General features: G+C 37.0%; 2 protein-coding genes across 2 annotated transcripts in view; one reads left to right on the plus strand and one right to left on the minus strand.

Moving 5' to 3' along the window:
• lancl2 (LanC lantibiotic synthetase component C-like 2 (bacterial)) overlaps positions 1 to 1,195 on the plus strand; it is a 29,775-nt gene extending 28,580 nt beyond the window's left edge. The window contains exon 9 of the mRNA XM_016574610.1: positions 489 to 1,195. Within this exon, the coding sequence (XP_016430096.1) occupies positions 489 to 565 (77 nt within the window). The 3' untranslated portion in view covers positions 566 to 1,195. The remainder of the gene's footprint in view (positions 1 to 488) is intronic.
• Positions 1,196 to 10,522: 9,327 nt separating this feature from the next.
• LOC107757191 (vesicular, overexpressed in cancer, prosurvival protein 1-like) overlaps positions 10,523 to 15,623 on the minus strand; it is a 44,403-nt gene continuing 39,302 nt past the window's right edge. The window contains exon 5 of the mRNA XM_016574609.1: positions 10,523 to 11,202. Coding sequence (XP_016430095.1) covers positions 11,003 to 11,202 — 200 coding nt within the window. The 3' untranslated portion in view covers positions 10,523 to 11,002. The remainder of the gene's footprint in view (positions 11,203 to 15,623) is intronic.

Below are 15,623 nucleotides of genomic sequence, written 5' to 3' on the forward strand. Positions count from 1 at the left end.
TGTTGTCTCTCACATCAAAATCCAGCCACATATTTGTTTAGGTCTGTGCTTGATCTGTGCAGATTTCTCTCCTGATTCAGACCAGAACACTTTTTTACTGGAGGAAGCGTTATTATGGATTACTCTATGTATTTTAGTTAAAAACGTCTTAATGCTGGATTTGTCTCCGCTTTTGTCTTCTCCAGATGTTAACTGATGGACTGGAGTGCTGTGGATTACTTGTGGATTATTGTGATGTTTTTATCAGCTGTTTGGACTCTCATTCTGACGGCACCCATTCACTGCAGAGCATCCATTGCTGAGACACTGATGCAATGCTGCATTTCTACAAACCTGATGAAGAAACAAACTCATCCTGATCTGGGATGGCCAGAGGATGAGCACATTTACAACTGATGTTTATTTTTGGATAAAAAACTTTAATCTGATAGTCTCATGATATTATAAATATCAAACCTAACCAAATTGTTGTTGTCTTGTTGCTGTAGGTATGGCAGGAGCCATCCATTATCTCTCAGATGTCATCCAGCCTGAGGGTTCTCGATTCCCTGCTTTTGAACTTTGACCTGTGCGTTTGGAAGCATAGACTGTTGCTCCTTCATTAGGAGGTTCACATGCTTTCACAGTACAGTTACATCGCTCTGGATGGACCCTTTAAAATGAAGAAAACTATTTCTTCCTCATCATGGACGCGAAAAACCCAACCTTCAGCCTATAATTTCAAACAACGCCGCCTTGAGTTCGGTCTTCGTAGCTTGTAGTCTTTATCAGTATGTTGCTGTTTTTTGGACAATATTTAATGCTAATATATGGTTTTGTTTTAGTTTATATCTTTATATCTTACAGCACAGCAGTGTTTCTTGCATCTGCATGCTTGTTGGTGAATAGCAGAGCCTCTGTGATCGTCTGTGGCGCTCCGGAGCGTTTGCCCCATGCGAACGCAGTCTGCGTTGTCTTTGTCTTTGCATGAGGATGGCAACACGTGCTCATGTCGGAATGTGCCGGTGCCTTTCGGTAAATTAATCCAGTATCCAACACGGTGTGGTTGTCAAGTATATGCTGTGTGTATGTCAGTGTTTCGTTCCAGTCGCTGTTGGTAAATGTCTTGATAAAAGAAAGAATGACCTGCTCTGGTAAATATTGTTTCCTCAGGCAAAACGTGTTATGAATGTCACAATAAATTGGGCTTTTTCTGAACTGCTGAAAGTCTGTGCTGTCATTCAGCTGATGTACGAGTCTTCTCAAATCCGCAAAGAAATCGCAACATTTGAAATGAAGCCACCTGCAATCCAGTGTGATCAGGTAAGTAGCACAGTAAAATATTGCAGATAAAGTGTGTCAGATTGCAGTAGTGCGCTGGATCCTCCAACTGACCTGACAATACTGATTTCTCCATTTTAATCTATCTTCATTTTGATAAATCTATATTGATTCTTAAATCCCGAGATCTGCCATAGGCTATAAGGTCTGTGCTGTTGAATAAACACTAAACATTACTCCTAGCGCCTGCCATCCAGTGATCAGTCATTTTTGTGCTGATATAAAGCTTTTTCAGCTTTCAAATTCTGTCAGGTTTATTGCAAAATACAAACAATAAGAGCTTTGTTGCTCTTTAATGTGTAGTGACCGATCGCTTTAGCCTGCCTCATGATATGTATATATGTGTGGATACATATATAAACTATATATATTATAGTCTGTGTTACAAGGTTTTACACATGTAAAAATAAACTGTTTTTGTGAAGTTACCTTAATGGTGTACGCTCACATGAGATGACTGTACTTACAGTTTTCTATAAAAAGTGTTTTAATCATACAAAGCACTGTGTTGAAATGACGAGAATCCTTGCTAGCCATAATATTAGGCTTACAAAACGGCTTTACTTAATACAATCTGCAAATCTGCTAAGGCTAAAAACATCATAAATGATCAAACTCAAAAATATGGTATGGATATTGAGATAATGATGACACGGGAAGAGACATTTGTATGATATTCGAAGCTCTGTTGGTATTGAAAGAGAGATCAATTGAAAATCGAAGGGATCTCAGAAGAGGACACATACAGGACTCGACACACAATGCAATCATCCAGAATCTGTCCTCATTTTGATAAATCTATATTGATTCTTAAATCCCAAGATCTGCCATAGGCTATAAGGTCTGTGCTGTTGATGCGTGAAATAAACACTAAACATTACTCCTAGCGCCTGCCATCCAGTGATCAGTCATTTTTGTTGCTCTTTAATGTGTAGTGACCGATCGCTTTAGCCTGCCTCATGATATGTATATATGTGTGGATACATATATAAACTATATATATTATAGTCTGTGTTACAAGGTTTTACACATTTAAAAATAAACTGTTTTTGTGAAGTTACCTTAATGGTGTACGCTCACATGAGATGACTGTACTTACAGTTTTCTATAAAAAGTGTTTTAATCATACAAAGCACTGTGTTGAAATGACGAGAATCCTTGCTAGCCATAATATTAGGCTTACAAAACGGCTTTACTTAATGCAATCTGCAAATCTGCTAAGGCTAAAAACATCATAAATGATCAAACTCAAAAATATGGTATGGATATTGAGATAATGATGACACGGGAAGAGACATTTGTATGATATTCGAAGCTCTGTTGGTATTGAAAGAGAGATCAATTGAAAATCGAAGGGATCTCAGAAGAGGACACATACAGGACTCGACACACAATGCAATCATCCAGAATCTGTCCAACATCTGATAATGGTATGTTATGCATATGAAAAGGAAAGAAATTAATTGAAAGAAGTGTCTGAAATATTCAAACTAAACCTTACATTATTGACTTTTTCCCTGCCAAATCATCTGAGTCCAGTAGGTGGCGGTAAAGCACGCATAAGCTGGTTTGCCAGCCGCGAATAAAACCTAAGAAGCAGCGCTAAAATGATCGTTTTTTTCCAGCCGATATATCGAAAGAAGCATTATCTGTATGACCAAAAGAGCAAAAGCTCTGAAGACAAAGTCCCACAAACACAAAAAGCGAGAGCTAACATCGATCCGGGGTGGAAAGACCTGATGAAAATCCAGAGTAGTGACGCTAGAAGGACAGGTAAGAGAATTCCTTACTCTCTAAAACCAGTATCGGTGTAATTTGCATACACCTCAGTGACGATTATCACAATCACAGCGCTTCTAAGTTCACCCTTCCACAAATGAAGGTCTTAAACCGGAGTAGAAGTCTTAAATTCATTGTATTAATGTTGCATGCACTGCAAAAACTGAACATCTTCCACAGTATTTTTGTCTTGTTTTCAAATATCTAAACATCATTAAATCAAGATCACCTGAGATGCAAAATAAAGATATGAAGTCTTGTTGTCTGGGGAATTGAACAAATGTAAGTGAAGCTGCGTTTACACTGCAGATCTTAATGAACAGAGTTCACGCTTAAAACTAGATTAGGACTTGTTTCCCATTTAAGTTCATCTTTTTTTTTTTTTCCAATAAACACTTCATTTTGGTCAGTTTTTCAGAAAACAAGACGACTTATGTGTTATTTTTGCATCTAAGTTATTACAATTTTTAGGCACATTTTTAGACATTTGCACTGAGAAACGAGGCAAAATACAGAGGAAGAACAAGGTACAATAATAGTGTTTTTTTGTAAAATCAAAAAGCAGTGGATATCTGTTGGATTTTTGCATTTTTGAACATTGAAGTTTTGCTGATATAACTCGTGTTCTCCCTAGACAATTTACATTTAGAAAACATTTTGATGTATTGTGTTCCTCCCAATTTATTCCTCAAATTTTCTACTTAAAAATATCTCAAATTTTTTTTTTATAAATGTTAAATTTACCTTCATAAAACTTGCAGAAACCCTAGTGCAGTCAAACACCATGTATCACTTAAAGGTGGGGTAAGCGATTTTTCAAAAACGCTTTAGAAAACTGATTCGGGCCGAATCGCAAAACAAACTTGTAGCCAATCAGCAGTAAGGGGCGTGTCTACTCATGATGTGGAGGAGAGCGAGTTCAGTGCACAGGACGGACATTAGCGAGCCGAGCGACAGAAACATAGAGATGGCGGATAAAAAACAAAAGAGGAAAACGTCTGCGGAACAAAGGAAGGCTTAAGGCAAGAAGTAGGACCCGTGTAAATATCAGATCAGCTTTCCAGCGCTGGAGAGAACTCAAGGAGTGGAAGACCTGCGATAGGACGCCGAGGTTGCTTTGTTTCTTCTCGATCAGTGAGTAACACCGTGTCTGTGCCGCAACAGCTAAAGTCTGTCTAGTACACTGGACGCGACAAAGCGACAGTTGAAAATAATTTGAAGTTTGTGTCAATACGTCATAAATAGAACGCAGCAGCAGTTTTCTGTCGGGGATTTGTCGTGTCGTGCCGCGCCGCATCCAGTGTAGACCATAGATATGTATATATCTATGGTGTAGACAGCATCACTGATTATAATGAGTTCCATAGTATTTTGTCGCGCCGCGCCACTCGCGTCCGGTGTAGACACGGTGTAACACTGGTTTTGCTTTGTTTCACAGAACTAACCGTTGCCTGGGTTGCGTAAGTGTGTGGGGCGGAGCTATCAAAATAGGGGCGAGACCCTTTTGGGGTAGGGGCGTGTTTGTTTTGGTGATTTCAAATGTCAACATTGGCTACCAGAAATCGCTTACCCCACCTTTAAGGATACATTGGATACATTGTATTTGTTTTGCCACCTTTTATTTATGCAAATTTAAAGTTAAAAATAAATAAATAAAGTGTTTTCCCCACAAATTAAATGCAAAATATTTACAATAAATGTTTAATTTCATTTACCTGACCAATCAGTAATTAGAATATAGTAAAACATGAAACTAGACAGAGTCTGTCAAAATAAAAGTCCTATATTACTATGTTGATACCTATACTGTATATTTTAAGGATACTTTAAATTTAATTCAATTTTCAAATTACTTATACATCATATCGCGCCGCGCCACTCTCGTCCAGTGTAGACAGTGTAACATTGGTTTTGCTTTGTTTCACAGAACTAATCGTTGCCTGGCTTGTGTGCGTATGTGTGGGGCGGAGCTATCAAAATAGGGGCGAGACCCTTTTGGGGTAGGGGCGTGTTTGTTTTGGTGATTTCAAATATCAACATTGGCTACCAGAAATCACTTACCCCACCTTTAAAGAGATAGTTCAAAATGAAAATTTGTTGTATATAATGTTCAGTTTCTTGCACAGACTGATCGTTTCGTTTCATAAGACCTCAATATATCATCCAGAGCTACGGGTATTAATTTAATGTTGCCTGATATGCTTTTTTAATTCTTAAAGTTGCTGACTTGCATTTTATGAATCACCAAGGACCATGTTTTCAGCTAAAAATCTTCTTTACTGTTCTAATGAAAAACAAAAGTCCGCTACATCTCGGATGGCCTGAGGGTGCACATTATCAGCACATTTTCATTTTTGGGTGCGCTATCTACTTTAAAATACAGTGATTAAAGAATTACATTTCAGTAAAAACACTTTCAGCAGATGAATAGCATTACAGAGAGAAGATCGTTTTAATGTACAGAAATAGTGAACTACAGATGAGAGAAATCAATGGGAAAGGTGCATTGTGTAAAGGTTCTGTCTTATACTGTGTGAAATAAGCCTGCAGTGATGTGAGACGAGGTCACCGGCTGCGTGCTCGTTACGTAAATGTGTAATTGTGTTCAGTGTGGAGTTCAGCTTCAGTGCGTCATGATGAACGCTCGCTCGGTGAAGGGTTAGTAACTGTTCAGACTCATTATTCAAGCGAGCACAAACACATCTCATTTACAAAATGTAAGTTAGATTATTATAGTGCCACCCAGTTCATCCAGCTCTATAACACCACATATAGGGTGAATTCAGGTTAATTGGGACATTTGTTTCCCCAGTCATCTCAAATGGCAAAAAGACTCCCAATTTACCTGAATTCACCCCTGTGTAAAAAAGAAAAGTATAACACATCCCAGTTCTTGGATCCAGTGTGCACAAAATGTGGATTCTCCTGACAGGAACTTGATTGGTTTGGCAGATATGAGCCAATGAGAAGTTTGGGTGTGGTTCATATTAGCTAATAGAACACACACTTTTTCACAATTATTTGTTACATTCATTTTCCCAGTAAGGGTTTAAACAAAATATTCAGAGTTCTAAACCATGAACCAAATTTGAAAAAAAAAAATGACCTCAATAAATCAATGACCTTTTCACCTAAGATTCGGAGCCGGGTTACAGATGACTTCAGAAAGATGGCAGCATCATGATCTTATGTTTACACAGAGATTGGTAGCTCTAGTAAAATCTGTTGACTTTAGCAATCGTTGCTGCATTATATGCCAGTGGTGACCGTTCAAAAATGGGAAAAGGCACTTTTCAAGTTTTCTTTCTTCAAAGTTTGCAGGCCTGTAACTCAAGTAGTATTGAAGATCTCTTGATGGCCTTTTCGATTTTCGGTCTTAAACTTTTTTTTGGTATCTTTTTTTCTTTTAAAGAGGAATGTCTGAAGAACAAATAATGTTGAAACTATAAATGTGTCTTGTTTCCCTCAAAATAATTGCATTGAACACACCTGCCCGAGTGCCATAAATATAATTTTTTCAACGGTACTTTGCCTGTACCTCAATAATATTATTTTAGATTCTGATTTTTAAGGCCCTGTATGGTTCAGTCCCAGAGACGTGGGGAGCACAATGCCACTCAATGTCCAATTTGTTGAATATTACCCATTTTCAATGGTTTAAAACCAAATGTTTGCTTCTTCTTTATTAATCAATCTAATATTTCTTCTTCATTTATGTATATTTTCCCCATAAAAAAATCTTAACATAATCAAAAATTTGAGCTAAGGGCCTTGAGCTGGTTGAGTCGACACAGAATGACCCATAAGTGTTCAAAAGTTTGGGTCTAGTAAGTTTATTTATTTATTTTTATTTTTTAATAATACTTGAATGCAGCAAGGATGCATTGAAGACATGCAAAATATTTTCATTGATAATAATGGCAGTAATCACAGGAATAAATTACATTTCAAAATATATTACAATAGAAAATATTTATTTTAATACTATTCTAATATTTCAAAATATTTCAGTTTTTACTGTATTTTTGATCAAGTAAATGCAGCCTTGGTGGGCCTTCTTTCAAAAAGTACCCCAAACTTTTAAATGGAAGCGTATATAAAAGTATCCAATGCATACAAATATGTACATTGTTTGTGAATGTAATCTTCATGAAGGTGATCTGTAATTGCAGAGCTCTTTTGGTGCAGTTTTGGTTGCAATTTTTCAGTGTTAGGGGGCGCTATAATAAAAAAACCTCACAAACGTGGTAAAGGAAGTTGAATTTTGCCACTACAGGACAACATAGCTTGTCAGTTGTGGTTGTTTTCTCCCATTATGTCTTCATTAAATAATTTGTGACTACATTAGCATAATTGTGATTACATTTCAACATGAGATGATTGTGTGCTTTTTTTAAAGGGGTTCTATTATGCTTTTTCACTTTTTCAACTTTAGTTAGTTTGTAATGTTGCTGTTTGAGCATAAAAAAGATCTGCGAAGTTACAAAGCTCAAAGTCCACTTCAAAAGGAGATATTTTATTTAACAGAAATCACTTTTCAAAAACTACAACGAATGACTCGTTTGGACTACAACGCATATTTTCCGGGATTTGTGATATCACAAATGCCGACGAATGGGACGAGACCTGGTTGAGCTGCACTAGAGAAGGCAACGAGTGTTATCACTATGTCGGAGACACGCTAGCTTTCCCAAGGCAGATGAACTTAGAGTGGTTACAATCATCCGGGTTTAAATCGCGCTCAAATTTATTTGATATTGACGCAGTATTTGCACTGAAGCTCGCAGGTGGCTATGGTAAGGGGCATGACATTTCCCGACCAGGTGCTGAGTGCTGCCAATCACAACACACACTGGCCCAGCTAACCAATCACAACACACACTGGCCCAGCTAACCAATCACAGCACACACTGGCCCAGCTAACCAATCACAGCACACACTGGCCCAGCTAACCAATCACAGCACACACTGGCCCAGCTAACCAATCACAGCACACACCGGCCCAGCTAACCAATCACAGCACACACCGGCCCAGCTAACCAATCACAGCACACACCGGCCCAGCTAACCAATCACAGCACACACTGGCCCAGCTAACCAATCACAGCACACACTGGCCCAGCTAACCAATCACAACACACACTGGCCCAGCTATAGAGTGGTTACAATCATCCGGGTTTAAATCACGCTCAAATTGATTTGATTTTGACGCAATATTTACACTGAAGCTCGCAGGCGGCTATGGTAAGGGGCATGGCATTTCCCAACCAGGCGCCGAGTAGAGCCAATCACAGCACACACTGACCCAGCTAACCAATCGCAGCACACACTGGCCCAGCTAACCAATCACAGCACACACTGGCCCAGCTAACCAATCACAACACACACTGGCCGCTCCAAGATGAATCATCTGCTGCAGAACTCTTATACAAGAATTGTTTCGATTTAAGCAACCAAGAAAAGATAGGTCTAATTAAACTAAAAGCTATTCATTTGATGTTATGCTAATTCTAGAGGCTTGTTCCAGTAAAATGCCATGACTGTGCAAGTAAACACTTACAAAGCTACAAGTAGCCTAAAATTAGCAAGAGCTGTCCAATACCTGAACACATAACAAACACAGACACACGAGCAAGCATAGCAAAAGTCTCAAACAGAGGGAACTTTATTATTGTAGTTCATGATTTTCTGACATCAAGAGCGCTTCACTATGAACGGTTGCTGGTGTGTCAGTGACAGTGCAGTTACTCAACAGAGCCGTGTAATCATCCATGTGTCACTCCAAATCCAGAGGCAGATGTTTGACACTGTACAATTTCACAGCTGTCCTCGACACCCTGAAGTGGGTGTGATTTGAACATCTCTTCAACCACGCGTTCAGGAGAGTAAAACAAAACCCCAACTGATCTGAACAGTAAAACAAACTCCAACATTAGCGCACTTTGCATAGTTCAACCTCAAACGAAACCATGAACAATGTACCACAACTACAAAAACAACACTTTCAAAACAGGTTTTGAATGTACTTGAAATATACCCAAACCTATTGATGCTTTGCGTGTTTTTCAGTCAATATTAGGTCTCATCAGGAGTTCAATAATGTGTGTAAATAATGCAATGAATGTACTTTCATATCTAGTCTGTGGAGTTTTGTGTTAACGTTTTCATCCCAAAGGAGCATTCTGTTCACAGTCACAACATCAAGAATAGGAACCAGCCAGCATTCAATATACTAATCGTACGAATCAAGTATGCAAAATATGTAACTTTAAAGTCTTTTTTTTTCCCACACTCTGTTCCAAACAATTCACATGTTGAATTAATATTAAGTACATTTAAATAAAAACTTCAGGATCACATTCACATTTACTAGAAATGGTCTCCAAATCAGTCTAATTTGATATATATATTTTCAAATGGTGCTTGTTGGTGAATGTTATGAAGACTATGTGTAGGTCATATTTCACCTCAAAAACAGAACAGAAAAAAAAGCAATATTCTTAATAATATTCTTAATGTTCTTAATGGACTTAATTGTAATCACAAAAAAAGGTTCCTTAATAGTCCTAAAAATATGCTAAATTTTCTGCAAATTATAATTTAGTTTTAGTTTAATTTAATTCAGGGTTTAAATGTGAAAAAGACATTTCTCAACCATTTTCCAAACCAGCGTTGGCAATACACATGTGGCTGTTTGCTTCACATTTGATCCTTTTCTGTGCTAATGAAGAGGCCTAAAACTAATCAGCGTTGTTTTCAAGCAGGTGTTGTGGTAAATGCATCACTCCCTCCAAATAACTCAGCTGTATTTCTCATTGGGCCAGACATTTAACCCAAAACGAGCTTTTGCAATTTTCTGGCCCATCCACAAAAACAGGACACTATGGGTGTGATGAAGCAGAAAAGATGTGAATACATTTCTCTTTCGCTTGCTGTGGCTTCAATAGACTCACTCCATGTGAGTTCATCATCTATTTCAGATTAATACCCATACAAGAGTTTATTGACCCATTAAACCACTGGGATTGGAACAAAAGAACAGACAAACTCCTGTTTGTATGGAAGCCTGTTTCTGCCACTAACGCTAAAAAAAATTTTTTTTTTAACTTTTTATCTCACAATTCAGACATTTTCTCAGAATTGTGATATCAACTCACATTTGTGAGAAATAAAGTCAGAATTGCAAAATATAAACTCACAATTCTGACTTTTCTTGCAAGTTGAACTTTTTTTTTTTTTACAATTGCGAGTTTATATCTTGCATTTCTGATTTCTTGTCTCAGAATTGTTAGATATAAACTTGCAATTGCAAGTTATTCTGACAAAAAAGTATTTTCTTACAAAACATTCTTAAAAAAAAAAAAAGTCAGAATTAAACTTGCAGTTGCAAAATAAAAATTCAGAATTGCGAGATAAAGTCACAATTACCTTTTTCATTGTTATTCAGTGGCATAAACAGGCTTCCACATGTTTGAGAGGCTCAGGTAGCATGATATTCACTGGCTGCAGTATGATAAAACGCACAATCGGTCTACAGTACGAAACTCCTGCTGTCTGGGTTCTGAAGTGCGGTCGGCCTCAGGATGGATGTCGTGTGTTTTCCACAGATATTCATCCTGTTCTCCAGAAGCTCAGCGGGTTGCTTCCACCTTGTCGACCTTCCAAGGTCCACCCCAGCCCCTCAAGACCCACTTCTCAAAGAAAGGGAGTCGAGACTCTCAGTATCTCCTGCGCTTTGCATCCCGACAGCTTCTTCAAAGCTCTGTCCCATCCGGACCTTTGTTCTTTTTGTTGCCCCTCCATAGCGCGCCAATCAAACGATAAACAAACTGGGAACTGGGAAAGAGCATCCTGAAAGCACGCAAATAAAAGCAGAGTTTCCCGAGAGCGTCAGCGGCGTCTCTCACTGCGAGGATTCGCTGTGGCTCTTCTTCTCGGCGTTCCTGAAGACTTGTTCGTACGAGGGTGGCGGATGATTGCAGTAGGAGGGCGGCGGCGGGTACGAGCTCATCATGTGTGCTGGGGTCGTCTGACCCGGGGTCAGGGCCGTCGTCATGGCGCCGCAGGGGTCACCGTAGCCTTGCATGCCCGGCTGCTGGGAGACTGTTGGAGAAACAATGAATGAAATCATGTCAAGGTTTATTGATGTATAAAATGTCAACATGCTGTTACTGGAATACTGCTGGGCTGCTGGGAAGCTGATATAACTCCTACTAAATTACGAAAACAATTTGTAAAAAAATATATATTTTTATTTATTTTAACAAATGTATTAAAATGTATAAATATTTTATATATATTCATATATTTCTATTTATATTTCAGTCAGGTTTCATATATTTATTAACAGACACACTTGTTTATATATATATATATATACTGTATATATTTTTTAATACCACCCCCCCCCCAAAACGTTCCCTCTCTCTGTTCCTGAACTAACGACCTCCACCCAGTGCTATTTTACTATAAATTATGCTATTATAATTTTAAATTTTATTTAGTTTTCGTTTAATTTTAGTTAAAGTTTTAGTAATTTGTTGTGTTTTTAGTATGTTTTATATGTGACCCTGGAGCAAAAAACCAGTCATAAGGGTCAATTTTTTAAAATTTAGATTTATACATGCATTATATATACATAAACTAAATAATCTTTCCATTGATGTATGGTTTGTTAGGATAGCACAATATTTGGTCGAGATACAACTATTTGAAAATCTGGAATCTGAGGGTGCAAAAAAATCTAAATATTGAGAAAATCATCTTTAAAGTTGTTCAAATGAAGTTCTTAGCAATGCATATTACTAATCAAAAATTAAGTTTTGATATATTTACGGTAGGAGATTTACAAAATATCTTCATGGAACATGATCTATACTTAATATCCTAATGATTTTTGGCATAAAAGAAACATTGATAATTTTGCACCATACAATGTATTGTTGGCTATTGCTACAAATATACCCCAGCGACTTAACACTGCTTTTGTGCTCCAGGGTCACATATATAGTTTTTCTATTTCTATATAGTTTTATAAATGTCTATTTTAGTTTTAGCTGTATTTATTTTAATAGAAGTTAAACAAACATGCCTCTGCTTTAGCTTGTTTAATAATAATCTAGTTTTTACTAAAAGCTGGCATGCACACTGAATATGACAGGTTGCTTGTGAGGTTCCTCATTTGTAAATTGCTTTGGTTAAAAGCATCTGCAAAATTAATTACAAATATATGTTTTAAAGGGGTCATATGATGCTGCTAAAAATAACATTATTTTGTGTATTTGGTGTAATGAAATGTGTTTATGCGGTTTAAAGTAAAAAAACCACATTATTTTCCACATACTGTACATTATTGTTTCTCCTCTATGCCCCGCCTTTCTGAAACGCGTCGATTTTTACAAACCTCATTGGTCTGAAAAGCGAGGTATGCTCTGATTGGCCAGCTATCCAGAGCGTTGTGATTGGCCGAATACCTCAAACGTGAGACGGAAATGTTACGCCCCTCACCATACTGTGAGGAACAATTGAAATCGCATCATATGACCCCTTTAAATATTTTTAATATGCATCACAGTTCAAAAGTTTGGGGTTAAGTTGTCGTTTTTTCTCTCTCTTCTGTTCACCAAGGCTGCATTTATTTTATCAAAAAATATAAACAGTAATATTGTGAAATATTATTACAACTACCTTAGTTTTATTATAGACTTTCTTTTACTTCTGTGGCAGATTTTTGAGTATGTCTGTATTTTCATAGTCCGTCTTGATAAAGATGATGGCTTGTGCTAGTCTAATGTATGTCTAATGTCTAATGCGTCTCAAAGGAGGACAAACTACAATAATCTGACATCAGTGTTTAACCAGATACAACTCACTCCTGTGTGCTGGAGCAAGAGAGGTAAAGGCTTCTGTACCATTGTAGAGTACCCCCTTTCTTATTTAATGGCAGATTTACAGATAACTTTTTAGAGCTTTATATTATGTTTTCAAATGCAATATATCATACAGATTAAGTGCAACTGCAAGAAACTAGACCTCCAGCAGTTCTGGGTACTCTGATTCAGTCTCATATTGATGCCAGTTAGGTTTGGTTTTCTTCTTAAAATGGAGCACAATTGAAGCACTTTGTTTTTCAGTTTCACTATCTACTGTAAGATAAATGAGAGGGAGCTTCTCCTTTTTCATGTTAATTTGTCCTCTGAACAAAACTATTTAAGAAATAAAAACCAAGCAATTCCAGTCTTCAGATTCTCAATTTTCCACCCAAGCAGCAAATATAATGACTCGCTTCATTTTCCCTCAGTACAGAGAGTTTAGAGAGCCAAACTAAAGTCATCTATTTTCCTATGTTTTAGTGGTTGGAAACAGTTTATTATGAAACTATATAATTGTACAGCAATGTTTTGAAATATATAATCGGTTCACCTCTTTGCTTTCAATAAGCAACAGGATTGAATTTGTATGAAGACTGAAGTCATCTGTAAACTATGTAACATTATTTAACATGCTGTCTGATCATTTTGACTTATTCCTCATGTAAAAATGTATGCAAATTACACATTCATAATAAAAGCCTAGCAGGAAAGTGTGCAACGATGCAAATAAACTTTTAAATGTGCAACTGTCACATTGTTTACATTGACTACGAAACTCGTAATCTTGAGCGCAAATAGAGAAAAACTCTTTTTTTAGAATTGCGTGGAAAAACAGCATGTTCTAAAGTATGTGCCAGGTATATCTGCAAACTTACCAAAAATAACCAAAACAATCCAATTATTTAGCACAGTGGCTGGATTAGCAAATAATCACCCTAACTAAATATTCCCTCACAGTTTAATAGTAATGACTTTATGAATTTATCTAAATGGGGAGTCATCTCAATTAATGCCAGTAAAGTACGGAGTGCCACAAGGATCTGTCCTAGGTCCTCTGCTATTTTCAATATACATGTTGCACCTTGGTAATATTATTAGAAACTTGTATCGTAAAAAGCACTAGATAATAAATGTGAAATCACGAGCTTTATTATCAAAGCTTTTAACTCTATCAAAGCAGCCAACTATAACCTGGTTACTTTCACTTGGTATCCATGCCACATCACAGCTCAAGTACCAAGTATGAGCTTGGCATTTCTGCTTTTGACTCTGACGCTTGTCTTCTAGGGTTCTGTGCATTAGTGTTAGCTGGTTTTGCAAACTGAGAAAATAACTGATTATTCCTTTAAAGATCCAAATTACACCCTTATTTTGCTGCCAACCGAAGCAACAATTGATATGATGGAGTGTGACGCATCGAATGCATGAAAACATCGAGCAGCACCATGCACCAGCTTACAAAATAGGTTGTCGGAAACGCTGTTTACTCTATCTATTGAAAACAGCAGGGCGTTGCTGGCCATATGTTGGCAACGTATCTGCTCACACACCAGAATGGCTCATTTGCAATTTTCTGCAACTTTGGCACAGAGATGGGAAATAAATCAAGTCTGTGGTGAAGTGCCAACCTTGGCTCCAAGCGAGAGCCGACTAATAATAACTGCCTGTTACAGACTGTAATAGTGAGCAAGAATTCGGTTAAAGGACAAATTGTGAGATGAGGGACATATTTTATAGCAGCAGCAGCATCATAATCAGGGAGAGGTGTGTCCTGTCACAGCTTCCCAATACAACATCAGGCTCCGTTCCAAACCTACTGATCTGTTTACACTGAAACACTCTACCATATGTAGCAATTAGAATTAATGATTTAAAAAAACAACACTCCTCCACAAGACTCCAAAAACACTCACAGAGGCTGCAGTTAGCAAAAAAAAATACAGTGTGCGCAAAAGCTGGGTGAAATGTTTTAATATTTTTAAATCAATTATGTAGTCAACATCTTAATTTAGCATTCACAGTTTGGGGTTAAGTTTTTTTTTTTTTTTTTTAAACTAATACTTTTATTGATCAAGGATGCACTAAATTGATCAAAAGTGCCAGTAAAGACAATTATAATGTTCCAAAAGATTTCTATTTTTAAATAAATGCTGTTCTTTTCAACTTTCTATTCATCTGTGAATCCTGAAAAATAACATGTATCACGGTTTCCACAAAAATATTGTGCAGCACAACTGTTTTCAACATTGATAATAATCAGAAATGTTTCTTGAGCAGCAAATCAGCATATTAGAATGATTTCTGAAGATCATGTGACACTGAAGACTGGAGTAATGATGCTGAAAATACAGCTGCGCATCACAGAAATAAATTACAGTTTAACAGATATTCACACAGAAAACAGCTTGAAATTGTAAAAATATTTCACTGTTTTTACTGTATTTGGGATCAAATAAATGCAGCCTTGGTGAGCAAAAGAGACATTTTTTTGTAAACATTTAAAAATCTTACAACGTCCAATCCTAAACGTTTGAATGGAAGTGTAAATATATTAAGTATTTTAATTATATATATATATATATATATATATATATATATACACACATACACATATACACACACACTCACACACACACACACACACACACACAC

This window comes from Sinocyclocheilus rhinocerous, unplaced genomic scaffold, assembly GCF_001515625.1.
Source record: "Sinocyclocheilus rhinocerous isolate Xijiao unplaced genomic scaffold, SAMN03320098_v1.1 scaffold1464, whole genome shotgun sequence".
Lineage (NCBI taxonomy): Eukaryota > Metazoa > Chordata > Actinopteri > Cypriniformes > Cyprinidae > Sinocyclocheilus > Sinocyclocheilus rhinocerous.